Raw genomic sequence first — 27,178 nt, 5'->3', positions numbered from 1 at the left:
CAAAAATGGTTCCCTGAGTTGCACCGCTGGGGGGCTGAGAGGGTGAGTCTAACCACAGAGCGAAGCGTGCCTCTCAGTCTGGAATTATGTTAATGGCTGAGCTTCCGTCTGGACACTAAACAGTTTCCACCCTAATAGAATTATTTACGGATGACGTCGGCAGTCACTACGTTCAGTCACATGAAACACGTAAGCTCTGTAAGCACCGTTGGGTTTGTGACACGGGCTCCACAATAAATAGACTTGGCCGTAATATTGTATTTTATTTAATAAGATAATATAGACAAAGTCAAAGATAATTCAACAGATGCTGCAGTTCTTTTCTGTGCCAAATTTGCAGCTTGGGTCAATCGTTTCTTTAAATTAGTTTTAGTTGTTTCTCTGATGCTGTTTTCAGACATGAACTCCAGAAAATGTCCATAAAATTCCGTCTGGAGAGTCGGAACGTGAGTCGAGGGGTGGCGCCTGGGTAGATGATGCAGGAAGCAGGTCATGTGGTTTAAATTCTGCTGCGGAAAGCACAGTGTTATTGTTTACAGTCGCTTGCGGTCCCTGCGAGAATCATCCCTCATCGACACAAGCTCTCCAATCTCGTTGGATTTCCAAGTTGACATATTCATCATCCTCTTCTGCGTGTACGGCTCCTATTTTTTTATATCCTGGGATATTTGTATTCTTCCATTTTTGTGTCAGTCTCCTGCTGTATTGTTACATGGGCCCACTTTGACATTTTACAAAGGGCCTAGCAGGAAAACATTCTGGAATTTGTGTTCTCACATACAGCCCCTCCAGAAAATTTGCATCCAGACTTCAGTGCATGTTTGAAAATAGCTTCAGATGGACAGTAAATTATGTAAATGATCAAACTGAGTGATTGAAAAATTATACGGCTTTGTAGTCTCCAAAAGTATGAGTGACAATATACAGTAGATAGACCTTTATTGTCATTGCATGAAGTACAGGAGAGCTATGAGCCGCTGCGTCTCTGCACGCCGCCATATTGACTGACTGACAATGATTAACAAGTAGGTAGGCTGAAATAAGTGGAAAATGACCTACATGGAAAACTGTCTTACACAAGCCTAACCTTTGATCATTCCAGTAGCTCTATAAAACAAAGCTTAGGGCCAGACAGCAACACCCCAGTGAGCTGCTGATCAGCACGTCTGTGTGCCACATGTGCGCGTGGCTGTAAAACTACCAACCAGCACTTCTGTCTCACCCACAAGCAGGAGAAGCTGCTCGTGTGTAGTTTAATACTTAACGACGCTGCTTTAACCAAGAGAGCAAACAAACAAGAATAACTTGGCACATCTGAAGCGGTGCCAGGGAGCTGCAAACATCTCTGCACCAGCACCAGCAAAATACTCCACAGCCTCAATAATGCACAGCATCGCACATCTGGAGCGTGAGCCTGTCTCACATTTCTGTAAGAGAGGAGAAAACCAACAGCGGAGAGCTGCCGAGCAGCAGGAGCAATAGGCGCACAGGAAGTGAGATTTGCTCAATATACTGTAGCCTGCGGCGGTTTGAGGGATAATTGCTGACACTCCTATAGCTTTACGAGATAGCCATTCCACGCTGCAGTGGTAAGGGAAACCCTCTGTTACTGACAGCTGTCTGAAGCCCGGCACACAGAAAGGACATGACACAAAGCATGTAAACATGGACTTACCCATGTCCTCCATACTGCCCACACAGCTTATTATAGAAGGACTCTGGCAGCGTAATAAACCAGGAATTGCTGCCTGCTGTGGCAGAGTGCCTCTTTCCAGGCTGCCCTACTTTCTGCCTGTAGTTGTTGACTTGGTTTATTTGTTCTGAATTGCCATTTATCGCTGTGCCCCCTTATTTCAGCTGTTTATGGGGAAATGGAGTGGCTCTACATTTGGGGGCAGAGAACACTTAGGTCTGCTGCTGTGGCTCTATGAATACTTTCCAGCTCCGGTATCAGGGCTGCGAGGCTGGGATTCTGTAAACAAGGAAACATTTATCACATCAACAGAGCGGACTGTGATAATGAGTTTTAATTGGCAGCAGAACAAACAGTTTAAGTTGCCTAATGTGTTTGTGTGATGTAAAGCTCTTAGAATGTATTTACATTTAATGCCAGTCACACAGTAACCAAGCAGATATGTCTTTGCAACGTGCTGACGCATTAAGAGAGAGGGAGAGGGAGAGAGAGAGAGAGAGGGCATGGGGGAGTGGGGGGGGGGTAAGGAGATGAACAGAGTAGCAGATAATGACCTCAGCTTCCATCTGCTTGGCACCGTGGGGCGGAGACACCTTCAACCTGCCACCGGTCGGTCGCCACAGCAATCTGCCGCTCCCCGTCGTCCTGGTGACATCTGCTTTTGGGTGACTGAAAGATGAATGCAGCACCAGCCACACGGGCACAGAACAGACGTCACGCAGGCCACTAAACACACACACTAACACTGCGGCACAGATGGCCGCAGACACACCACTATGGAGATTACAATCTAGGCATTCTCCTCTGCCTCTAGCCCCTCGGTAAAGTGGATGTAATATAATCACAGATTTGTAGCTGTGACTATGTTTTGGGTCTCCTCCTAAAGAGCTGGCATCAGCCGCCACAGGCTGGCTCTCCACAAACCCTTTGCCACACTGCATTTATTGAGACAATAATAATCCAGCACCACACGGCCTTCACCTGTCTAATGTACCAGGCTCACGTCGATGTCCGTTTGAAATCATAATACCAATTAGTTAGGTTTTTTTGGAGCATGGTGAATAAGTGTTGTTGTTTACTTCTACTCTGCAATTTTGTTTGGCTTGACTAGAGTCCCCGGCTACAGCTGTCACAGTTATTTAGTGCCTCTGCGGTAACCTTGGAAACACCCGCCCAGCATCCGAGTGTTTTTCACAAAGTGAAATCCTGATAAATAGCTGAAGAGCGGCGAATATGCTGATTAGACGTGAGGCGGCTTGAAAAGGTAGCAAAACACCACCTCGAGTGTTGGGTTCAGTTTGAGGAGAAGAGCGGCTGGACAGAAAAAGAGAGAGAGAGAGGAAATTAAGGGGTGGGGCGGCCATGACAGAGGAACGGTGAAGCAGAGGAAAAAGAGGGGGAATTCAGGTCAGTGCTGTGTGGATTAGGCACGCAGGGCCGGGGCAGTTAGAGCCACCTCTGGTTTGGAGAGAGAAGGAAACACTGGGTGGGGGGGTAATGGAGAGATAGATGGGTGAAAAAAGAGCGATGGAGAGCACGGGAGAGGAGCGGCAGAGTGAGAGCGTGATCAATTGTAATTGACTTTCATGATTTCTCAGGGAGCAGGGGCTGAAACTTGTCACAATCATCTCACGAGACAGCCAGTTAGATTTGAGGAGGGCGCTGACGGGTGTTTGAAGTGTGACGCTCAGTTGGATGAATGTGATCCAAAAGAACCAGAGTTTTTTTAAATAAAGAAAGTAAAAGTTTGGAACTTGCATTTGCAAAACTAGTACAGAAGGAGAAGAGCACTATCTGTCGGCTGAAACAGACCCAACCTCGACGGGTTGATTTTACAAAATACCAGGGAAGCTTAGTTTATATAATTCAAATTCCAGGAATGACTCCATGCTTCCTGAACCTCGGCTAAGCAGCATGGTGTAGAGTCCGCAATAGCCCTTTTATGGGCGTTAGAAAAACAGAATATCTCTCACACTAGTGTCGGAGTTGTCAAGGTACAAAAGTGTGTCAAACCTCAGTGTTTGCGGGGTCCAGACTATTTGGGTCAGACTGGGTATATAGATGTTTCATGTTCACCACAGAAACCTTTGGAAAAATCGTGAGCACACTAAAACAATTCACATATGAGAAATCCCACCAGCTGGAATTTAAAGGGCCACCTCACGATTTTTCAGTGCGACTCTTCTCCTGCAAATGTGGGTGGATATGTGAAAATCCATTCTTAACATTCCAATGGAGCTTTGTGTATTTACGTTGTGCCCCCTCATCTTGTTTGGATTTCTCTTAGAAAGAGACTGGACTCAAATTGCAGAACACAGAATTCGGAGGCAGGCAAAGGTTCATTTTAAAATATTGATGGCATTTCGGATTGGGTTTGGAACAGGACAGGCAGACGGGGACCCGACTGAATCCACAGAAGTGTAGGTTACCCAGATGTTGGAGCAGGCAGGAGTTAGAGCAGGTTACCCAGATGTGCAGAAAAGTGTCAAAATGTACATGTAAATGAAGATGAGGTTGGACATGGCAGTGGAGAGGAAATATTACATATCACAATAATATGATCCCCCCTTTCGAGCCATGACAGACTGATTGTATTTCAAGAGGTGACCCTGAGCTGAAGATGTCATAGTAGTTCTGGATGCGGGTCCTTGAGCTTACTGGGTTATGGTGTTGGCCCAGGGTCTGGACCAGCTTGACACTCTTTGAAGATTTGGTATTAACATTAATCTCAAATGATCCGATCAAAAGTTGACATTAGGTCCTCATACGTCTTCAGTGACCACAATCAGATCTCACCTCCCTGCTCAATATGCTAATAATCATGTATTGTCATCATGTCATTTCTGTTTGGATCGACCAAATGATGTCGTTTGAATCAAGTCTGACAATAACAAATCAGTCAGAAATCTGAGAGTAAAGTTTTGTGAGAGCACACAAGCCCCCTCAGCATGAGGAGAAAGACTCAAACTGAAGTGTAGGACATTTGTGCAGCAACAGTTTATCTCAGTGCAGACAAACAGTTTTGAGCTGGAGCTGATTAAATTTGCAGATGAGCAAATTTAAGAAATAGAGCAGGGCTTTGTGGGAAAACATGAAAGAGAGAATTAATGCTCTTAAAATCAAAGACGATGAATGAAACTCCATAACACCGGACAGAGAAAATGGAAACCTGAGTTGCATGAATCCAAACTGACTGAAGTTAGGTCTACTAGTTGTTGGAAACAACTGTAAACTTATGCCATAGCAAGGATAAAGCAATATTAATAATTATTATATAATTTCAATAAACGTTTTAAACATTGTGTATCCCTCACATGCATGACAAGAACTGGAAAAAGTCAGTTTAGAAGTAAACTTTAAAAAATGTTTTGTTAAAGAAAAGTCTGGTCTCAGCCCCTGATAGTTAACAGTCTAGCCAACTCTCCTGTTATATAACAATACCACAGCTACTGGTGTAGAATTTCTGAAACTCCAGCCTTGTAGTATCGATGTTTGAGGTTGATAATGTTTTAGCAATCGTTACATAACTTATGAAGAAACACTTTATAACATTGAAGCTGCATTAATTTACTGTCTATGTCTGTTTCATCTTGACCAATTCTTGTGAAATATATTCATAACTACAATGGTTCAGGGGAGTGCAAAGGCCCAACAGTCCCCTCATGAATCCACATTAAATTCATTGTTTTTAGTTTTGATTTGTACCAAATTACACACACACTCAATTAATTGTTTTCTGAGCAAAATGCTAAAGGAAGTGAAAATAGAAATACAAAGATACAGATCTGCACCACATCCTTTCACCAAGCTTCGTGGTAATCCAGTAAATTGTTTTTACCTAATCTTGCTTTCAAACATACGAACCAACCAACAAACAAATGGCCATGGGGTGAAAACACAATGTCCTTGGCGGAGATAATAAAGTGAAACACACATCAGACCTGTTGTAGGCCCACATGATGTGTCATACAGAAAGTAAGTAACCTACAGAAGCTGAGGCAAGAGGGAATGTGACAAGTTTACTACTTTCGGAAGAATTCAAAAGTGTTGGTTCTTGGAAATTGGCCGCCAACTACTTTGGCCAAATGTCAGCCATGATATGAAACCATTAGTGTGCACGTTTAAAAAAAATGTTTGGGTGTTTTGATCTGCTTGGGATAAATGTATGGGACCCAAAACTAAAACATGACTTAGAGGAGGCTAAAAGAGCTACGTTTCTCCTTATATGTCATTTGAATCTGTTGTAGAAGGCAGTAAAAAAGCAAAAACTATTCTATTCGAGTGAAGCTATTTACATCTCTGCATGGATTGTTTTTGTCCATAGCAACAAAAACATTGTTATACAGCAACTTGAGTTGTGGAAGAATCACCAGCCTGTTTCTGGCTCCACCGACTCTGCAAATTTAACATCACACTCCGAAGAGTGCTACCCCCAGCCAAGTGAGGAGGCCCACACACACAACCACACACACACACTCACACACACACGCGCACACACACACACACACACACACACACACACACACACACACACACACACACACACACACACACACACACACAACCACACACACACACACACACACACACACACACACACACACACACACACACACACACACACACACACACACACACACATGCAGCCAAAAATCACATGTTCCAAAGTGCACACACAGGCACATACTCACACATCCATCCATGCTTGTTTTAATGTGCACACATTTAACACACACATACACACACACACACACACACACACACACACAAATCCCCGCTGTGTCTGTAAAATCAGCATAGCTCTCAGAAATTCCACTAACACCTCCCACCCCATGTGGACACACACATACAAACGCACACTCCTGTGAACCCACACAATTAATGTGAAATCACATCCATCTTCCACCCCTCTGCCCCACCCCTGTTCTCCATTACAAATAGCTGAGGATTGCTTTTTCTCCCTCTGGCCTCGCCTGATGTTGTTTTTACATGTCTTGTTGTGTGCAATAGTCTCCCTTATGTAAGACAAAATTACCCAACATGAGTGTTATTCTCAGTGGGGGTGATTGCACCGGTGCATTCCAAACTCAATGAGAGATGGAGGGAGATTGAGAGACGGGGTGAGAGGGAGATAATCTCCCCTTAATGGTTATTTTTATAGCAGCCAAGCTTCACGAGAAGGCCTAGAACGAAGATAGAGAGCAAACAAGGGAGAGCGAGGCATGCTGCAAAAGTCATGAGTCAGATTCAAACTCCGGAGTACCTGCTGAGCTACCACGACGCCTCAGAGTCAACGATCTTAAGTGGATTATTTCTTTGCAGATTTAAACCCCACCTCGGCATGAGTACTGAGGATTCCTTTATAAACACTGACCAAGAGATAAGGAGGCAGCGCATGCAGTTAAGATCCTGTTTACCCTGTACACAGTCACAGGAGACTGGAATCTAGGCCAAATTGGTTGGAAGCGAGTAAAATATAGTGAACGAGGTTTTCTGTGTAAAGTGCTTGTTTCATTCAGAACATAACGTGTTGGGGATGTGGGACAGAGAAGCAAGAGAAGGTTGTGTGTGTTGGCCAATAGGTTTTTTGTCTCCGATGCTTCATGCGTTATCGACAACAACTGATACATTCAGTCCTTTTGCCTGGGATGACCCACACACGTCTTTGAAGCACAGTCTCATGGTGGTTCTGGATGAACCTTCGGTCTCCGCAGCGAGTCAGCGTTACATGGCCACGCTTGTTACCAAACAGTTCACAATCCATAAGGGTCAAACCAAATTGGTTCTGGCTGGGTCATGTTCCTGCATTCTTCCATACATGTGATCCAAAGTGATACGTCCTCCAATCAAGTCGCCCATTGTCCTTGCGCTGCTTCATGCAGACTTTGCGCAGACGACGCAGGGGGCTGAGATACTGACAGAGACAGATCCTCTATTGATAAGAAGACCGAAATAGAACTCTTCATTGTATAACACTGTAGTCCCTTTGTGGGTATAATGCACTGGCAAGCGCACATGAGATATGGGACATGAATGGAGAAAGCCATTTGACTGCTGATGTTGGCAAAACAAATATGTGTTTGGAACATTGCATGCTTATGGAATACTCTCGAGCAGGGAGCTATAAAGAATGCTGGTGTTAATATAAAAGTATGTTGGCATTTATGGATTTTATACGAATATATAAAATTCAGAAATTATAGCTTAAATCTGCTTTAAAGGTCCAGTGAGTAAGATTTAGGTGAAAGGGATCGATTGGCAGAAACTGAATATAAAATAATCCTAGTGGTGTTTTCACTAGTGTGTATATATCATCTTAATTGTACTATTAGTTGTTTTCTTTACCCTAGAATCGGGAGCGGGTCCTCTCTATGGAGGCTGCCATGTTTTTTACAGTAGCCCAGACTGGACAAACGCAACACCTTTTGAGTTTTTATGACAACTGAAGGCCCAGGTTCTCTTTCATGTTTGGAGTTTGTGAGTTGAGGGGTATTCAGCTGCAACATGCACCTTCATCACTAGATGTCACTAAATTCTACACCTTATTCACCACCTTATGTAAACAATTGATCAAATGACAAGTGCTATGTTTGTAGCGATGAAACAGCAGTGAATTATTAGTACTAAAAGTCCCCAGAGCTTTTTAGCTCTGACATAACAGTGAAAAAGATTAGACTAATCCACTGTGTGCAACCTGTCCTGCACCGAACAGCAGGCGGACAAAATTAGCAACCATCTAAATAAGCACAATGGAGCATTTAGTATCTACAGAGTCAGATATTTCCCTCAGGAGTTGGCGGAAAACCAAAAAAAGGAGAGTGAATATTGCACTTACATTCCTCAGGTCATGAGAAACAGTTGTAAATTAACGCTAATGTTGTTTTATCTTTGTCGGAAATGAAAATAGGCGACGCTAAATGCTAAAACCTTCTCGACCATGAGTTAAGGTGAGGGAAACGCCACCAGACTTTATGGTCATGGGCTATTTGGCATCTACTGTTGGCATCTGAAGCAAGTCACACCTCTCCTGCCTGTAAAGGAGGCTGCCACAGCTAAGTGGTGTAAGAAAGCTGAACAGTCTGCGATGCATGAAGAGGCTGAAATAATTGAATAACTGAGTTAGTGATAAAAGGAAGGCTTGTTCACTCCGGCCTAGCATCTGACTGGAGAATGACATGTGGTCTGGAAGTGCTAATCCACGTGGTCACAAGGCATCCGGGTGCATCTCTCCCTTATCTCTGGTGTGATCTGATATTAGAGCACTCGGTGTCCAGGGTTTGATGAATTCCACTTCAGTTATTCTGGGGAGCAACACTGCTGTTTCTAATTTAGGATGGAAGAGGGAAAAATAATCTATTCTTGTGTTTTGATATGAACAAATAGTCTCAGAACAACACTGAATGGCATCATCTTGTATTTTTTTCGTGTGTTTTTTTTACAATCATCGAAATCCATTCAAGAGAAGATTGGTGTGTCTGTGTGACACGGCTGCCGAAACGTTAAATATGCTTCTAAAGCAACAGAAGACAGAGCTGTGATTTCATTATAAGGATGACAAAAGAATCCCCGTCCATTTGGCCGAGCTTTAACGTATCAATCTCGTTACCGTTCCATCGTCAAAACATCTTCACAGAACATACAATAGCAGTCCTGGTCAAAGGCCGCAACTCTAAGTACCAGGACTTGTTTGCACATCGCACACATTATTTATAATGGGATACATGGCTTGATGAATGAGCTCCCATGGTCCTCCTCTCGGTCCCTCTATTGAGCAGACATGTCCTCTTGAAGGGGGGGCTCGGCAGAGAAAAAAGAGGAGAGCATGCGTTTTAAATTAATCAATCCTTCTCATTTCCCCCTTCTCCTCCCAGGCAGACAGACCTCTCCTGGAGGGGGGTCTGCGGCAGTGGGGAGAGAAAAAAAACAAAACAAAAACACTGTCGTCTGTTTTCCTGGAGGTGGCAGAGGCCCAGCTCCCTAACTGTGCTTTGGCGAGGAAAGAGAAGAGAGGGGTAGAGAGAGCGAGAGATCAGGGTGAGGAGGAGTAGGTTGTGGGAAATAGCGAAGGATGGAGGTGCAGGATGAGGGAGGTGGAGGGGAGCGGGAGATCGGCAGGGGGCCACACTAAGGGGTTTGGTCATGATGATAGCCGAGGGTCACGAGATTCGCCAGCCTCCATACTTGTAAAAACGCAGTTCACAGATGACAGTGCAGTGGCATCACAGGCACTGATCCAGAGTCTCCTCCCTCATGGGAAGACTCCCTTTCACTCTGTTGGAGTCCCTCTCTCTCCCTCACACACAAAATCACTCAATTGCTATTTCTCTCCATTTTACTCCCTCTCATCTTCTCCATTGTCATCACTGGACCCGCGTTGTACAATAAACTCTCTCTCTCAATGCTTTTTCTTCACTGGTGCTCGTAATCAAATTAGATTTGCTCCAAGCAGCGGGAGGAAAGTCAGACACTAAACAGACAACGCCCTTCAACTGACATTTGTGTTCTCAATAGTTGGGCAATAAGAGGAGAATGGTAGATGTCACACTCCCACACGGGCACGCAAGCACACGAGCGAGCGTTTAGCGTAAACAGAGTATTAACAAGGTTTAAGACGATGACAACAGTGTGTGGGTTTCCCCCAGAGGTCCATGAGCTGAATATCTCAGAGAGACTATTGTTTGCCTTTAGGCTCCTGTTTACAACCGCACCTGACCTTGTTGCCACATGTGTGTCACCGAGTGTCAGGGAATTTCCATGTAAGCATGTGTGTGTGTGTGTGTGTGTGTGTGTGTTTAACTTGAGAATTTTGACATTTTCAGTAATGTCTGAAATGGTACATTGGTAAATGTTTGGAGTTTATTTATGGCGTAAAGACAAATACAAGTTGAGTACTTCTATGGCATGTGCTTCAAACTATGAAGTGCTGAAATTATGAGTCAACAAATTTATTAGAGGCTCGACAGACAATTAATAAACAACAATTTTAATAAGCATTTAAATGTGAAAGTCATTTAGAGCTTGATCGGGCATCAAGCCTATTTATTGGCTCTATGTGAAATGTGAGGATACTTTGTTTCCTCTCATTAACTCCACTAAGGACATTCTGTTGTCAGCCTGTCTGGTTGTTTGTTGGTTGGTTTGCACATTTTTTTCCTTTTCTCATTTTCACTGATTTCCCATGGAATAATTCAAGGATCTAGATGAAAAAATCTGGCATATTAAGGGAAATTATATTAGTGAATGTGTGAAATTTGGTGCAGCTTGATTGAATTTAAGGAAACCGTTGGGCCTTGGTGGTAGAATGCACTCTACTTGATGGACGATGCTGTATGGGTCCAGGAGGAACCCATTACAGTTTGGTGCAGATCCAGGAAATGTTATTTTTATTTTCTTGTACATTGCGATTTAGCGTATCTGGTTAAAACTGTCACATATGTGTTGTGGCTCTGCTGCAGCACTACACCAATCCTGATTATCCACGCTGCCCACATCAATCAATCAATAAAATTGTATTTGTATATCCCATATTCACAAATCAGTATTTGTCTCATAGTTTAACAAGGTGCGACATCCTCTGTTCCTGACCCTCAACAAGAGTGAGGTAATCTACCAGAAACATATAAAAAATTAACAAGGGAAAAAATGTAAAAAGCTCAGAGAGAGCCACATGTGATGGATCCACCTCCCAGGACGGACAGGAGTGCAATAGATGCCGCGTGTAGCTGAACACATGAGCAGCCATAATGACGCTAATTGCCCAAGAGCTCACTTTTCCTCTGAGTGGTTGTGTGCTGCGTCGGGCCTTGAGAGCCATCTGTGTTCCCATCTTAGATAGATCTGTCGTGAGCATTCCAAAACTACAAGAGGACAGAGAGAGGCACCACTCCCATTCATAAATAATGGGTACGGGTGCGGGGGATGTGGGCTACTGTTGCTTTGTTGGACCTCCTCAGCCCAGTGGAAAGAGAGGAGCAGCTCATGACATCTGACCCCAGTACGATCCAACTGCACATGGAGGTGAAGAGAACATGAACATGATCGTTTTACTTCAGCTTTCATTTCAATTACTCCCCTAAATTACATGCAATATATGGTAATATTCAAGTGTTCAGTCAATATAGAATTATTATCTAAGCGACAAAGGAAGGAAGCTTAATTCAAATATTTGTCAAAACAGCAAAGATATTGTCTTCTATCCATCTGAACCTTTTCATTTTAAAGGGAAACAGATCAGAGAAGTGACTTAATGACATAGATAGGTCTGTATCTAGTAATTATTTCTCATTATTGATTAACCTGGCACTAATACCTCCATTGATTGATTAATTGTTTGCTCTATAAAAGAATAGACATCACTGAAAACACACGTCACAATATCAGAGGGATAGTGTCAAGGAGATGTCAATAAATGTCCAAAAAAACACATATTTAATGTATTAAACCAAATTCTCACAAATGAAAAAGCAAAGCCGTCACATTTTTTATAATAATAATACATCTTATTTATAGGCGCCTCTCACAGTGCTCAAGGTCACCTTACAAGGCAGAGATAAAAACAGAACAAAAACAACAAAAAAGTCAATATAGTCACTGACTTTATTGATTTTTTGCCATTTTCCTTTGACAAAAGACTCAACTCAGACTTTTTTGTAGTTCTAGACATAGTTAAACTATGTCACAGCTTGTATTGTATTAAACAAATGTTAACAGAATACTTAAACCTCTCGGGAAATAATCTCATGTGCTCTCACATATAGATTTAGATTAAAAGGTCGATATCTCTCTAATGGAGCCGGAGCCAGGAGGCAAGTAGCTTAGTTTAGCATATAGACATGAAGGCAGGGGGCAGCAGATTATTTTGCTTTCTCTTAAGCTGACTCATTCGTACACTGCGACTCATTTCTTTCCATGCAAAAAAATGTAAATGGCAAGTTTCTGTTTTCAAGAAGTTATGAGCTGTGACTTTCTGGCAAAACAGTTCCCATCTAAATCTCTCAGAAAGAGAGCGTATGAATGCATTTCCCCAGATATTGTAGACTCCATAAATCTGTATTTTCCCTTTGCAGTCACCGATACGACTGTCAGTGTCACATGCCTGCAGTGTCACACAGTACACAATGTTATGTCCTAGTAAAGTCAATCAATTTTGTATGAGCTCCATTATGATTTAGGTGGATAAATCAGGTCTGGTTCATTTCCCTCCTCGAAAAGACGCATAGCCTGGAGTTATTTTGAGTTAAGTTTCATTCAGTATTCAGATCTCTGCAGACTCACTGGTTTTCTCTCAGTTTTTGTGGTAAAAAGGTACAAAATTAGGATGTGCTGTCCCAGTCAGTCATACACAAATCAACCACAGCATACAAACCGGTTACTGGTGTAACTGTTGAGGTGGTGTATGACCAAACACACGTTGCAAAACATGCATGACACTAACCTGTCATCTGTATCACAAACATGCATGTGTGAGTGAGTAATGCCACGAGCTGTCATCCACTGATGTGCTTCAAGGCCGGGAGACGTGGAATTACGTTCGGATTGTCCTCTCTGTTGGAGAGATGGAGGGAAGCAGCACAGCGCCGCTTCATGCTGGAGGTTAATGTGTGTCTGTGTTCACTTGTCAGATGTAATTGAAAGGAACAGCTTATGAAAATGAGGTGGCAGGGATGAGCTCTTTAATTAGATCAAGATCATGGACAGAAATGAATTAGAATCACTACTCCCATTACCCGCAGCAAAAGTGGAGCAGCACGACACCGAGTAGATGGAAACTTTAACATCCAGTGCAACTGTCTAAATAGAGTTTTCAGGCAACCGCTGCTCTAGACCCAGAAATACGAGGGTGCCTGTGTGCTATTAATCTCCATGTTGTTATATCTGAAGCCTGGTGCCGTAAATTCACTGAGTTCATTGTTTGTGAATAATCCTCTGCATGTCAATGCTCAATTTAGCCTAGATTTACAGTGAATAAGGCTTCATGGAACACATACGCCACCTGGTGCTGAGATCATGCGTCAGATGTTCAATGATGTTACATTTGTATGTTTTTATCTCTAGTCTTTCAAATTAAGTCTGAGTACCGTGAAACTATAACATTATGATTATTATTCATATGATGATGATTATTATAATCATGCACATTAAATTAGGTCTAACTCTCTGAACTGTGCAATATTCATGTTTATGTTGGTTCATGTGCAATTAATTTAACCTGACGTATGCTCACACTGTACATAATAGGTTTACACTGTATATATTAGTTTCTATAAGTATTGCATGTTACTTCCTACTTTACTGATAATTGTTGACTGCCCTTGCTGCTGTAGTATTGCACATTTTACAGTGGGACTAAAGAATAATCTTATATTATTATAATTTTTATTTTTAATTTTATTATTATTATTATTAATATTATTATTTTATTATATAATATGATATGATATGATACGATATGATATTATACTATACTATACTATATTATATAATGTAATATTTGTATTGTTTTTTTATAATTTTTTTGTTTTTATTAATCAAGGGAAGAAGAAAAGCAGGTTGCAGAATTAGATGCAAAAATATCAAAAATATTTTTAGTTATGTAGTAAAATAAAATGTGTGTCTTATCTGTTACTTTATAGATAATACAAACATTTAATTTTACTACATAATCTTGATATCCTTACATCTAATTCTGCAATTCTGTTATTGTTACTTTATAAATCATATGAGTGATGAGCCGATGTGATGATATTGATTATATACCTGATAAAAGTCAGGGCAGAGACATTTGTTGTGCATGAACCTAATAACATGAACAAATGATTGTGTTTCAATAAGTATGAACATTGTTTATTTTATTCTTGACTTTGTATTTTGTATTATTTTTCAAACAAACATTCACTGACCTTGAAACACATGATTCACTCCTGTGTGTGTGACGTCATACGGCGACCACATAGCTCTGACCGGGATTTCTGCCCCCTGCGTTTGGTTTGACAGGCAAACTGCCAGGCAACGCAACACTGATTCCATCTACCTGATTTGTTGAACCGATAGGGACGGGGGACTGTTGGCTGCCTGACAGGTAAAGGAGAGGGAACATTTCCTCCCCCGGGTGAAACGGAAGGAAACAAGGTGTTTTGAGCAGGAGCACATGAGGAGTCTGTGTCCCACACGTGTCTGATGCTTCGTAAATAAGAAGAAGAGGAAGAACTCGTTGAAGTTATTAATACAAACACCAGCCGGTGGCTTCGCAGTTTGACTCCAGCTTCTCTGCAGCCGTTTGGTGAGTTCGTGTTCTGGGTGTTGGATCAGTCCACGTTTCGTGCTGCGACGACTGTGTTTACAGCTGGAGATGCTGCAGAGTCAGTGGACTGGGACATGACGGCTAGCTCAGCACAAGCTACAATATAAGTCTCGACTAAACAACGCGATGTCAACGCGATGTCAACGCTCAGTTTAGGGAAAACAGATGATTTGAGGAGCTATATAAGCTAAACAACGCGAGGCTAAAGTCTCCAGTGTGGCAGCTTTTTTTAAACGTCTGTATTCAATGCTTAGACCAAGTCAACAAACACTGGCGTCAGAAATGTAAAATGTCGCTGTGTAATAATAACTCAGGAGGCTGACACGAGCCTCTTCCTGTTTTTGTTTTTACGTCCTCGCTCTTTCCCGCCGTTTGGTCTCGTGACGTGTGTAATATGAAATCAAAACCACGCTTCACTCCTCCACTCTCAGTTTATTTTCGATTTGATCAGATTTACTTCCCTGTCATCGTGTTGCATGAGTAGACCCACATGTCAACAAACATGGCGCCCACCTGCCAGTTTTTTTTAAGGGCACGAATTTAACTTGTTTACTTCTGTTAAGTTGACTCAGTTATACATTTAAAAACTCTATACGATAGTAATGAAGTGAGAAATACCTCTGCATACATGTTATAGTAGTAGAAGTAATAGTAATACAGCACACTGCTTATTATCTGTATTGCATCAGCTCGGCCTCTCACATGTGGTTGTACAGGTTGTGTTGGACACATAAAGGAGCAGTGCATTTTTCTTTAAAACATTTTTGTCTGTGTTTAGTCGTCACAAGCCACCATGAAGTACATCCTCGTGACGGGAGGCGTCATATCGGGTATCGGGAAGGGCATCATCGCCAGCAGCGTGGGAACAATCCTCAAGTCCTGCGGCCTCCACGTGACAGCCATCAAAATCGACCCCTACATCAACATCGATGCTGGCACCTTTTCACCATATGAACACGGTGGGTTTAACAAGGTTGTTTTTGTTTTAGTTTCTGTTTTTTTTTTTTTTAAATCCTGTGGGTGGTGGCAATTTCTGTTGAATAAAGTTCAAGTCTTTCAGAGATTTAATTTGACGCCTCACAACACACATGAGATAATGAGAAAATTTGAAGAAGGAACATCAATGATTTATAGCCGTTAGTGGGGTCCCACATTGACAGTGCGTGTCTCTACTGTCTGTACTTTGAGTACGAAAAACAATGTTCTGGTGATGGCGAGAACTTCAGGTCGTCTTTATCAGTCCTTTCCTTGGACGCGCTGGCGCTCACCCAGAGATTGTAAAGAATTCTCTGATGGAAGAAAAGATTTCCCAAGATAATGAATTAGAAAGAAATGAATTGCATAAAGCTTAGAAATTTGAATTTGTAATATGTGCTTGAGTCTTGCACTTAATATTTGATGCTGAAAGGGAGCATGGTGTTCCAGTGGGGAGACGGACCACTCTCCGTTGAGTGGTATCAGGAAAGCTGTTTCCATACAATGGATATACGTTATGTCCTTAGACTATATATAAAGATGGACGACATGTATCCACTTTCTCCTGTTATACAAAAATGTCCTGGATACTGACATCATCCGGAGCCCAAGTCTGCACAGTAGTGATTGTCGTGTGGTTTTCAGTTTCACTAACTCTATGATATATTTCTATATTTCCTGTGTCGTGCAGGTGAAGTATTTGTTCTTGACGATGGCGGGGAGGTGGATCTGGACTTGGGGAATTATGAGCGTTTCCTGGACATTCGTCTCACCAGAGACAACAACCTCACCACCGGAAAGATCTACCAGTCGGTGATCAACAAGGAGAGGAGGGGAGACTACCTCGGCAAGACTGTACAAGGTTAGAGACGACTGTGTTTACCTGGTTGGTTACTGTTTAATGGTGAAAAGAGATTTAAAATGCAAGTGCATGGCCAACTAAATTAATTGTTATTTATATTGGTAATGTATCAGCACATACAACACAACATTTGTGTTTTTATATGTATATTTTGGACAAAAAGTGTCTACAGTGCATTTTTAATTCTTTTCTTAGTGGTACCCCACATCACAGATGCCATCCAGGAGTGGGTAATGAAGCAGGCCAGGATCTCAGTAGATGAGGACGGTGTGGAGCCACAAGTTTGTGTCATAGAAGTACGTTTGTGGTCAAGATGAATTTTGTATTGGGTGAGAAAACACGCTGAAAACACCGTGTTTGTGAGCAGTGTCATATTTCAACAGCCCTCATGGGCCAATCTGAGCTCATTTGGGACCAGCGCATTTTGTTCTTGTACATTAACAAGGAACTGAGAAGGTTTTCAATCAGAAATGAAATCAAGTGTGATGCATCAGGCAATACAATTACTGGCACCATTTGGCAAATGGGGACGCGTCAGTGAAGCGAACATTTTCAAAAATTTAGGAATTTAAAAAGGCTTTTGTTGAGGAGAGGAGTCTGAAATTACCCACTTGTGCAAACCTCGCTCTGTTTCAATTCTATAAGAAAGAAAATCCACAGGGTGTTTTTATTCTGTCAAAAAGCTAAAACCAATCTCGGTAGTGGTTTAAATCAAGTGTTTGTTTGACAATACGTGCTGCTGTGGCATTTCATCTGGTATTTTACCAGTCAAATCCTCATAAACCAAGTTAAATTATTACACTGCCTCCAGCACTGCCTCTTTTATACGGCATGCATCAAAAGCAGCTCCGACAGTATTATGGGCTCAGTGCAGCTGATGGCCGTCTGTACCTGCCAAGTCTCTGAGTGTGCTGAGAACCAAACGGTGTATCCATGCATGCAGTTCTGTGTTCTAAGCTTGTGTTTGTGTGTCAACAGCTGGGAGGCACAGTGGGGGACATCGAGAGCATGCCCTTCATCGAGGCCTTCAGACAGTTCCAGTTCAAGGTGAAGAGGGAAAACTTCTGCAACATCCACGTCAGCTTGGTACCACAGGTACGGCACACAGACGCATACATTATGTATTAATCCCCAAATAACACAGACAGCAGGATATTTACAGAATGACCTTGTCAGATTTATGTATTTTTATATTTTTGTTCCTGTTTTGAATTGAAGTATATAAGTAACAGTAAAACCAGCACCACCCATTTACTTAGTTTCTAATTTAATTAAAGTAATACTGATTTAATGTGTGGTAATATGGTTTGCTTGTTTACATTTGTTTCCATAGCCCAGCACCACAGGAGAACAGAAATCCAAACCAACCCAGAACAGTGTCCGAGAGCTCAGAGGGCTCGGCCTGTCTCCAGACTTGGTGAGTTTGATTTCCAATTTGTTCTTAAAGTTGGTCCATCCATATTTCCCTTTTTAATGTGCAGAGGAATCAGTCATTTATTTTCATGTCATTGTGTTGACAAGCAAAGTGTTTGGATATAAATCTTTGAGTCTGTACCTTGGTCCTGCTGTGAAATATGTTTAAGAAATGAGCCCTCATTTTTGACAGATCATGTGCCGCTGTACATCACCCCTACAAAATGCCGTGAAGGAGAAGATCTCCATGTTCTGTCATGTAGAGCCCACACAGGTACTGTGATAATAACCCACAACCTCATTTGAGATGTGTGTAGAGTAACATGTCAACATCTGTTATGAATAAGAACATGAAATGAAGGTTGCTTGCCTGAAACATGTTGGCAATTGTCCGAAGTCAATTATTTTGTGTATTTGTTTATCAGCCGTAATCTCAATTCAAAATCAAGATACAAGTTGGATCCCTGTTTCCAGGTGGTCTGTGTCCAGGATGTGTCCTCGGTCTACAGAGTGCCTCTGCTGCTGGAGGAACAGGGCGTCGTCAGCTACTTCTGTCAGCGGCTGAACCTGCCTGTGGAGATAATGAGGCCCAGAAAGATGCTCACAAAGTGGAAGGAGATGGCCGACAGGTCAGGAAGTTTGTCTTCGGCACGTAGCTTTTTTCTAAGTTTGTGTCTAGCTCAAAGAAAGTGAGAATATTGACTCAAATATATTCAGTTTTTTACTTACGGAACAGTCTGTTTAACCAAAGAGACAATTTGTTACCTCCAGGAATTTAGTTAGAATTCAAAGAAAAGTTGAGCTCTGACAGACAAGTGTTCCTCAGTCACTACAGCACAGAGGAAGTGGAGGTAAAATCTAATGAACATTAAATTGTTCATGAAGTAGCTGTGAGGTAATGATCAAATAACGCACCAGGTCAGTGCCGTGAATCATCTTCCTTTTTATCTTAGATCTGACCGTCTCCTGGAGCATGTCTCCATCGCCCTTGTGGGCAAGTACACAAAGTTATCGGACTCCTACACTTCAGTTATTAAGGCCCTTGAGCACTCAGCCCTGGCAATAAATCACAAGCTGGAGGTCAAGGTAGGAAAACATTTCACGCTTTTAAGTTTTGTACATGGATTTCTGGATTCGGTATCACTGCTTTGTAGTTGGGGTTCTCTGTTGTTAGAGAACTGGAATAGTGCCTCACATGTGACTGTATTTGTGTTGTCTTTTTGTCTGCTGGCTGTGATGCTGACTGATCTCCCTCCAAATGTTCTGTTTGTTGTTATTATAGTACATAGACTCTGCAGACCTGGAGACTACGACTCTGCAAGACGAACCAGTGAAATATCACGAGGCCTGGCAAAAACTCTGCAGCTCTGAGTGAGTAGACTCACCGGGGAGAGCACGGCTGCCAATCGGCTCGGAGGATATGAACATTTTACAGCTATTGATATGAAGCTTTACTGGTGATACATTGTTACTCATGCTAAATGACAGTCGAGCGCTGTCATGCCCAGTGCTTTCACGCCTCAGTGAAATGGTTTCTGAGGTCCTCTGTGCTTAATCGTGTTATATAAGGCTGTTTGTTGGCAAGACAACAGAAGTATGCTGTGATAACCAGTGTGTCCTACTATGATTAGATATTCAGAATTAATTTCTGACCCACAACATCTCAAAAAGTGTCTCTACTGTTGACACCAGTCATGTTGGGTCCATGGATTCAAGATGTTGACACAGAATTCTGACCATACCGCCTGTGTGCCTCAGCAGAAATCCTGTTTCATTAGACCACATTACATTGGACTACATTTTACAGTCTTCTGCTGTGGTTTTATTGATTCTGTGTCCACTTTGATTTCCATTCTTGGCTTCACAGGAGTGGGACCATATGTGGTATTCTGTTGTAGCCTATCTGACGATTTCACATGTTGTGCATTGTGAGATGCTTTTCCTCTGAACACATTGTAAATATGAGTTATAGGAGCTTTACTTTCAGCTCCAACCAGAGTCTCTGACCTCATCAACAAGAGCTGCCACTCTCAGGATGTCTTTTTTTTTGTTTGTTTGTTTTTCACATCACTGTCTCCTGGGATTTTCACTGTAAAACCCAAGGAGAGGAGCAGTTTTAAAAATACTCAAAACCAGCTCATCTGGCACCAACAATCAAGCCACAGTCAAAGTCACTGAGATCAGATTTCCCCCCCATTCTTATTATTGATTTGGACATGAACTCAAGCTTCTCACCTGTGTGTATCTATGTTCTATTACAATTCTGAGAGACTGTGTTGTTTACTGTTTCCTCAAAAAAATAACCTTGAATTTCTTTAGAGGATAAACTCAAGCTGTCAATACTTTCTTCCTCCCACAGTGGTGTGTTGGTACCAGGAGGTTTCGGTGTGAGAGGGACAGAAGGAAAGATGCTGGCTATTAGCTGGGCGAGGAAGCAGAATAAGCCGTTCCTGGGTAAGAGAAACTCAGAACTACTTTGTCTTATAAATACTGCATTATTTCATAATGCAGGCTTTTAAATAAACCAAATGCAGACTAGACATAAATCAAACTTTGGCCTGTTTAAGATTCTGCTTCATATTTTCATTGCAGTGTCAATGTTTGTGAATTAAACAACCAACGTAAAGTATCTTCTGCTTTGGACTGTCATGTTTTATTGTTTAACTTGGCGGAATCAGAGTCGATGTTGTTCAGTTTTTGGCAGAAAAGTCACAACAAGCCTCCTTGATTAATATTAAGTGTAGTTCAAGATAAAATAAAATATTTTTGATTATATAACCAATGAACCACTTTGTCACACTCATCCATCACTGGTGTAGCCCAGAGGATTTAATAGTTGCATAATAAATTCAATGCCTGTCACCTGCATGGCTGCAAGATGCTGTAGGGATATTTTACTGAACAAGCCCCTGGAGGCTTTATGAAGGGTAAAATGACTTCAGCAAAATTAAGAGAAATCTTTAAGAAAACTCTGCTTCAGTCTGCCAGAGAACTGTGACTTGCCAAAGCTACAAATAATGAAAAGTGATCGAATCAGTGAACTGTGAGCAGCCAAAATCAATATGTGGCGGTCAATGTTGAAAATGTGGCACTGGCCACGGATAAATCAATGTATATGAAATACTTAAGTTAAAAAATATTTGGTTTATTGTGAACAGATGAGGACGTCGGCTGAGCAGGTGATCCCTCAATGTGGCCCAGGACACATTTGTATTCACACTGCAAAAAGAATGTGAACCCTTCAAATGTGGCCTGAGTGACTGGATCTTAAATGCGTCCTCAAGGTGTCTTGAGTTCACACTTTTACTTGTGATCCGATCACCTGAGACAGATTTTAATGCCGGGTCATCACAGGGTCATAAAGGTCGCAGAGGACTACTTTTAATGCAGTATAATAGGCGCAGTATAATAATATGCAAAGACAGTAACATTATCCATGCAAGCGGTTTGCACAGTAGGGATCTTGTTAGAGTCTTTCTTTTATTTATGAGTCCTTACATTACCTCTCATTATGCAAGAATCCTGCTGGTCTTGTTTTGTGCAGGAGTATGCTTGGGCATGCAGCTGGCTGTGTGCGAGTTTGCCCGCAACGTTCTTGGATGGGAAGGTGAGTGATTGCACAGTTCAGCTGGACAAACATTCAAGGAACATTTAGTTCCTATGGTTTCTAATTTAGTGATTAAAGAGCTTTAGAACTGATCACAAGTTCAACTGAGCTGAGACGAGTTTCTTTTTCAGATGCAAACTCCACCGAATTCAACCCTGACTCCAAATACCCCGTGGTAGGTTGTATTTCTGGTGCTGTCCTCTCATCATTTCATTTTCAGTCTTTCAACAGAACGGTTTTAATATCCGTTTAATGTTTGATCTGGGGCAGGTGATTGACATGCCGGAGCACAACCCAGGGCAGATGGGTGGGACTATGAGGTTGGGGAAGAGGCGGACGATTTTCAAGTCCAACACCAGTGTACTGAGTATGTGTCTACATTAAATTAGTGGTAGACTGTTGACTGTTGATTTCCAACGATTGTGTTTCTAATGACTCTTTTAATTCATTTTTGCAGAAAAACTGTACGGAGGTTTCGATTATGTTGAGGAGCGGCACAGACACAGATTTGAGGTAGAGATGAAAATAAGACTTTAAATCTTTTTTCTCAATTTTATTTTTAAAGGAAAACAAATGTATATTCTACAACTGTTATTCAGCTAATGCATATTTCAGGGAGTTGAGGCTCCCTTTTAAACTTTATGTTTTGTATTATAAAATCTCTTTATTAGTCTTAAAACCTATCCTGAATCATCTCTTCTCATTTTAGGTGAATCCTGAGCTGAAGCAGCATTTTGAGAAAAAGGGTTTTATTTTTGTTGGTCAGGATGTGGAAGGAGAGAGAATGGAGGTCATTGAATTGGAAGGTGAGTGAGAAAAACAAGCCTCCGCATGCTGTTGATGTTATCTGTTTAAACTCGCTTTGGTGTTGATATACAATTATTTCTTCTGTTTAGTCACACACTGACTGTGGCGCATGAGGACTAAAGTGGAGATCAAAACATGTATTGATCCTCGTGTGGGTTTTGTTTCAGGACACTGTTACTTCGTTGGAGTGCAGTATCATCCAGAGTTCACCTCCAGACCCATCAAACCCTCTCCTCCATACTTTGGTCTCCTGCTGGCTGCTGCAGGAAAACTCCAGGGCTACATGGCCAAGGGCTGTCGCCTTTCTCCACGGTGAGCTCCCACACGGCACAGTGCTATCGCCCCAAAGATTCAAATGAAATCTTGTGTATCGTCAGTCTCCATCAGTCCTTAGCTCTTAGTTCTCACAGATACACTTCTATTCTGTTTTTCCCACTACTGCAAGCATGCAAGTTATATCAGTGTTTTTCATGACACTGTAACACCACCATTGCACCAACAACCACATCAAAGTCGTCCCTGTCATGTGTTACTGCTGTAACACTCATTGTGTCTTTCATTTCAGGGACACCTACAGCGACCGCAGCGGCAGCAGCTCTCCTGAAGTGGAGATGTCAGAGCTGAGGTTCCCCTCTTTGTAGTGGTAGAGTTGTGTTTCTGTCATTGAAGAAAATCAATACGAAGCTGGTCTGCCCCTAAACAACGTTATGAACCAAAATATGTGTTTGGCTTTCATAGTTTTAGCGCTAAATCAGCGCTGGTGTGCAGTTGAAGGGTTGTTTTGCTGGTATCTCTGTTTGTGCTTCAGAGTGGCTGCGATAAGCAAAAAACTGAAATGAAATGCTGACAGGGATTATAGTAAAACCAAATATGGACTTTGTAGAGAAACTATAAAGAAAATGGGGAAATGGTATAAATAATGAAATAATGAATTATATCAGTTTTATCAGTATGTTTGTTCAAACACATAAGGAAATGGACAATGTATTTTCCGGTTAGATAGAGAAGACCTAGCAACAGTGACAAATGGCTATGGTTGGAGTCAGGGGCTCTGCAATCTGTTTTTTGTTGGAGTGTTCGTTCTATAAATGAAAAACTGAAACGAAACCGACTTAACGCGGTTTTATGTGAAATTCATAGGAGATATTTCGTTTGTGTTTTCTGACAAGTGGAGGTACTGATCTGTTTTCCTCTCAGAAATGTTTGTTTTTCTCTCACACAATTGTATTTAATGTGCCCTCAGGGTTAGTACACAACACTGTAAACTACGTGTTATTCTGGTTTGAGATGATCTTATATTTTGTTCTAAATACTACAACTTTACGTGCTATTCCAAGCAAATCTGTTCACGGAACAGGACCACAATGTTGTGGGATGAATGCATTTCCCTGTTGTAATGAGGTGAGATGTTTTAAGTTTTAATATCACAAGGGTGCTGGAATTTCGTTTCCGCATGCAAGTTGTTGTAGGCAAACTTGTGTTGTAATTAGTTTGTATTCCCTGAGTCACTGGCTCTGGTTGCATGACTTCCTGCTTTTGTTTGGAACCTTTGAGCTGCTGACATTAACAAATATTGTTTTCTGACTCACTTGCCTTCTACTGCCTCATATGACCCTCCGCTTTTTAATGTGAAATCTACTGATCCAGTCACCTCAGAATCTGGCCAACTTCAGGGGAACCTTGAGTCAACAGAACTGGTTTGGCATATGAAAACAGAAATCTGACCTAAATTTGATCTCAAAGCATCAGTAGCAGCCAAATGTAATTGGGAGGCATCAAGCCCCCAAGTTACATTTTTGCTTAGGAATCCTGTTAAATTATTCCTGCCATTATGTGTCGGTGACCCAAATGTGAGAAAGGAAAAGCATATTTTTATATTTATGAGGTTCTGATGCCTGTGTGAAAGGAATATGTGCATTTATCCTCAATAAATAAATGTTTTATTTCTCATGACAGTCTCGCCTTCATTTAAGTTGAGCTGCGAATCTTGGTAAGTTCTGCTTTCTGTCACTGACTGTGACAGAAAAACTATAGATTAATGCATAGATCACACCCAGCCCCCTTCATTACAGCCTTTACTTTCCCTTATGGTGTAGCTTTGTGCATCTTTTCTTTGGCAGTAGAATCACTTGAGGTGTCTGTCTGGTTTGTTTTGTGTCTTTACAAAACTAAACGTCTTAATCCCTTCTAACTGTGGGGTTTCCACTGCCCTAGAGGCTGTAATAGTCACTGTATCACAGTTCAGCAATGAATGAACGTACCAACCAGTCAGATGCTGATGATACTTAGCTTAAAGTTCTTTACTTAAACATAAAACTGTTGTTTTGTGGTAGCAATCAAGATAAAAGGTTAATCAATGTGGAAGTGCTGTCATGGTCCACATGTGTTTTTTGAAATTCACAATTATCCATTGTAGAATATTGATTGAAAATATGACTTTAAAGCCTCTTGACTGACTATTTTATCAATTCAATTTTAAATTTTAAAGGAAAACTGATTTATATTCTACAACTGTTATTCAGCTTATACATATTTCAGGGAGTTGAGGCTTCTGAATCCCCTCCTCATTTTAGGTGAATCCTGAGCTGAAGCAGCATTTCTTAACAAAGGCTTTTCATTGTGTTGTTCAGGATGTGGAAGGAGAGAGAGAGACGGTTTTGTCGAAGCCATTAAGTTAAAAGGTTAATCAATGTGGAAGTACTGTCGTGTGGTTTAAAAATTCATAATTATCTATTGTTGCATATTGATTTTGAAACTCCCTTCACGTGTATATGTGAACCAGAGATTGTGCTTCCAATAATGTATCACCGACATTATAGCCATGATGTCATCACTGAAATATTAAAGGTAAGTATAGCAGAACTATTTTAGGAAACTGGATTGTATATCGGAAGTCTTTCGTATCCCAGGGGATGTGAAGCTGTATTGTTCGGGACTTCCCTTTTCCAGGTGGCAGTTGTTGCCCTTAGGTCAAGATTATGACATGATTTTTAAAAAAACTCTGCCACAAACTCTACCCTTCTTTTGATTAATAATGGTATGTAAATATAATTTGGTGACAGGAGGACAGAGAAAACTTTTGTGCATGGTTTAAAAATTCATAATTATCTATTGTTGCATATTGATTTTGAAACTCCCTTCACGTGTATGGGTCATTGACGTGACGCCTATATTTTCTGTCCGACTTTTTTTCCGGCATTTTCTTCTGTTAAAAAAAGGTTTAAATACATAAAGAAATACCATATATATGTAGTACCTGTCCCGTATATGTACACACTTTTGGTTTTTGGAAATTTATTATTTTCTGACATTTTTCAAAATATCACTGTCCGGCCATGACTGCTGTTGTGAAAACGTCTTTGAAATTACTCAAAATCGATTCAAATTTATTTTCTGCCATATTTGGCATGATTTTCAACGTGTTTTGTAATCCTGTACAAAATTGCAAAGCATTTGCATTTATATTTCCATCATAGTATACAAACAAACTTTGTCCGATGATGTCCATTTTATGAAATATCATGTGGTGCGACCATCAAGAAAGGACCAATTTGGGACTTTGATGTTGAAATCCATTCAAAGACAGGAAGTTGCATCATAAACCATTTTGCCAAGGACCCATGGAAGCAGCAACAGGTTTGGAACTCTCTCAAATTTGGAAAAAAATAACCTTTTTCACAGCTGGTATGTAGTTGCCACATTTGGATATCATGTGGTATGACCTCGAAAAAACTATGAATTCTAAGTTATTTCTAAAAATATATATTTTGATTATAAATTTCATAGTGACCTTTTGTGCTGACCTAGTTTGTTTTCTTTAGGTGGCCAATTCTGTGGCTGTAAATTTTGACTGAACTAGAAAAATATCATGTGGTGCGACCATTGCAGAGTGTTTTACATGATAGATATATGTCCTAGATTGGGAGTTTTGGGGCTTTTTAAAATTCAATTAATGATTTATATACATAAAGTATTTTATTTTAGTATTATTTGGAAAATATTTCTATGCAATTAGAGTATTTTTTTCTAATATTTCAGAAACACAAAATAAAAACCGCTCGCCATGTGCAGCGTGTTAATTCTGACTCTGTAGCAAGAGCGGAGAACCTTGCTCAGAGAAGAGAAAGGTATGTTAAAACATTTTAAAAATTAAAACTACAAATAAAGCAACATGAAGTACATATTGCTCTTATGTGTTTTTCATTACTGGACGAAATGCATATTTGCATTAAAATGTTCATCTATCATTAGTCCAAAATAACTTATTGATTTATGGCATGACATTACATATCTTTTTCAGCTACGAGAGAAATAAACAGCAGGGAGAGATTCCATATGCCAAGTCAAGTGAGTTGACGGAGAGAGAGAAAAAGAATCAGAGAGAGAACTGGAGGGCTGCATCCAGAGCTTACAGAGAAAGTAGAAATATGGCAAACGCTGTGTTCGACCTTACGCCGCCATCTCTGGAGAACATTCCACCAGTTCTGGTTGATGTAGATGTAGCACAAGAGCAGCCAGTTT

General features: G+C 41.2%; 1 protein-coding gene across 1 annotated transcript; it reads left to right on the top strand.

Annotated features, from left to right (window-relative positions):
* The first annotated feature begins 14,667 nt into the window (after positions 1 to 14,667).
* Positions 14,668 to 24,607, top strand: LOC118113817 (CTP synthase 1). Its single transcript, XM_035163838.2, has 18 exons — positions 14,668 to 14,972; positions 15,772 to 15,952; positions 16,660 to 16,830; positions 17,026 to 17,126; positions 17,809 to 17,925; positions 18,164 to 18,247; positions 18,437 to 18,517; positions 18,718 to 18,872; positions 19,197 to 19,329; positions 19,526 to 19,614; positions 20,603 to 20,697; positions 21,788 to 21,850; positions 21,982 to 22,025; positions 22,121 to 22,217; positions 22,308 to 22,363; positions 22,560 to 22,656; positions 22,825 to 22,969; positions 23,223 to 24,607. The coding sequence occupies exons 2-18, from the start codon at positions 15,787 to 15,789 to the stop codon at positions 23,296 to 23,298; spliced, it is 1,770 nt and encodes a 589-aa protein (XP_035019729.1). The 5' UTR covers positions 14,668 to 14,972; positions 15,772 to 15,786; the 3' UTR covers positions 23,299 to 24,607.
* Positions 24,608 to 27,178: the final 2,571 nt, after the last annotated feature.

This window comes from Hippoglossus stenolepis, chromosome 8 (assembly GCF_022539355.2).
Source record: "Hippoglossus stenolepis isolate QCI-W04-F060 chromosome 8, HSTE1.2, whole genome shotgun sequence".
NCBI classification, from domain to species: Eukaryota; Metazoa; Chordata; class Actinopteri; order Pleuronectiformes; family Pleuronectidae; genus Hippoglossus; species Hippoglossus stenolepis.
This window is presented reverse-complemented; position numbering and strand designations above follow the sequence as displayed.

Coding starts and splice junctions, on each gene's coding strand:
- LOC118113817 (XM_035163838.2), top strand. CDS start 15,787: ATGAAGTACATCCTCGTGACGGGAGGCGTCATATCGGGTATCGGGAAG. Junction 16,831..17,025: donor CCTCGGCAAGACTGTACAAG/GTTAGAGACGAC, acceptor TTCTTTTCTTAG/TGGTACCCCACATCACAGAT. Junction 22,026..22,120: donor CTGACTCCAAATACCCCGTG/GTAGGTTGTATT, acceptor GATCTGGGGCAG/GTGATTGACATGCCGGAGCA.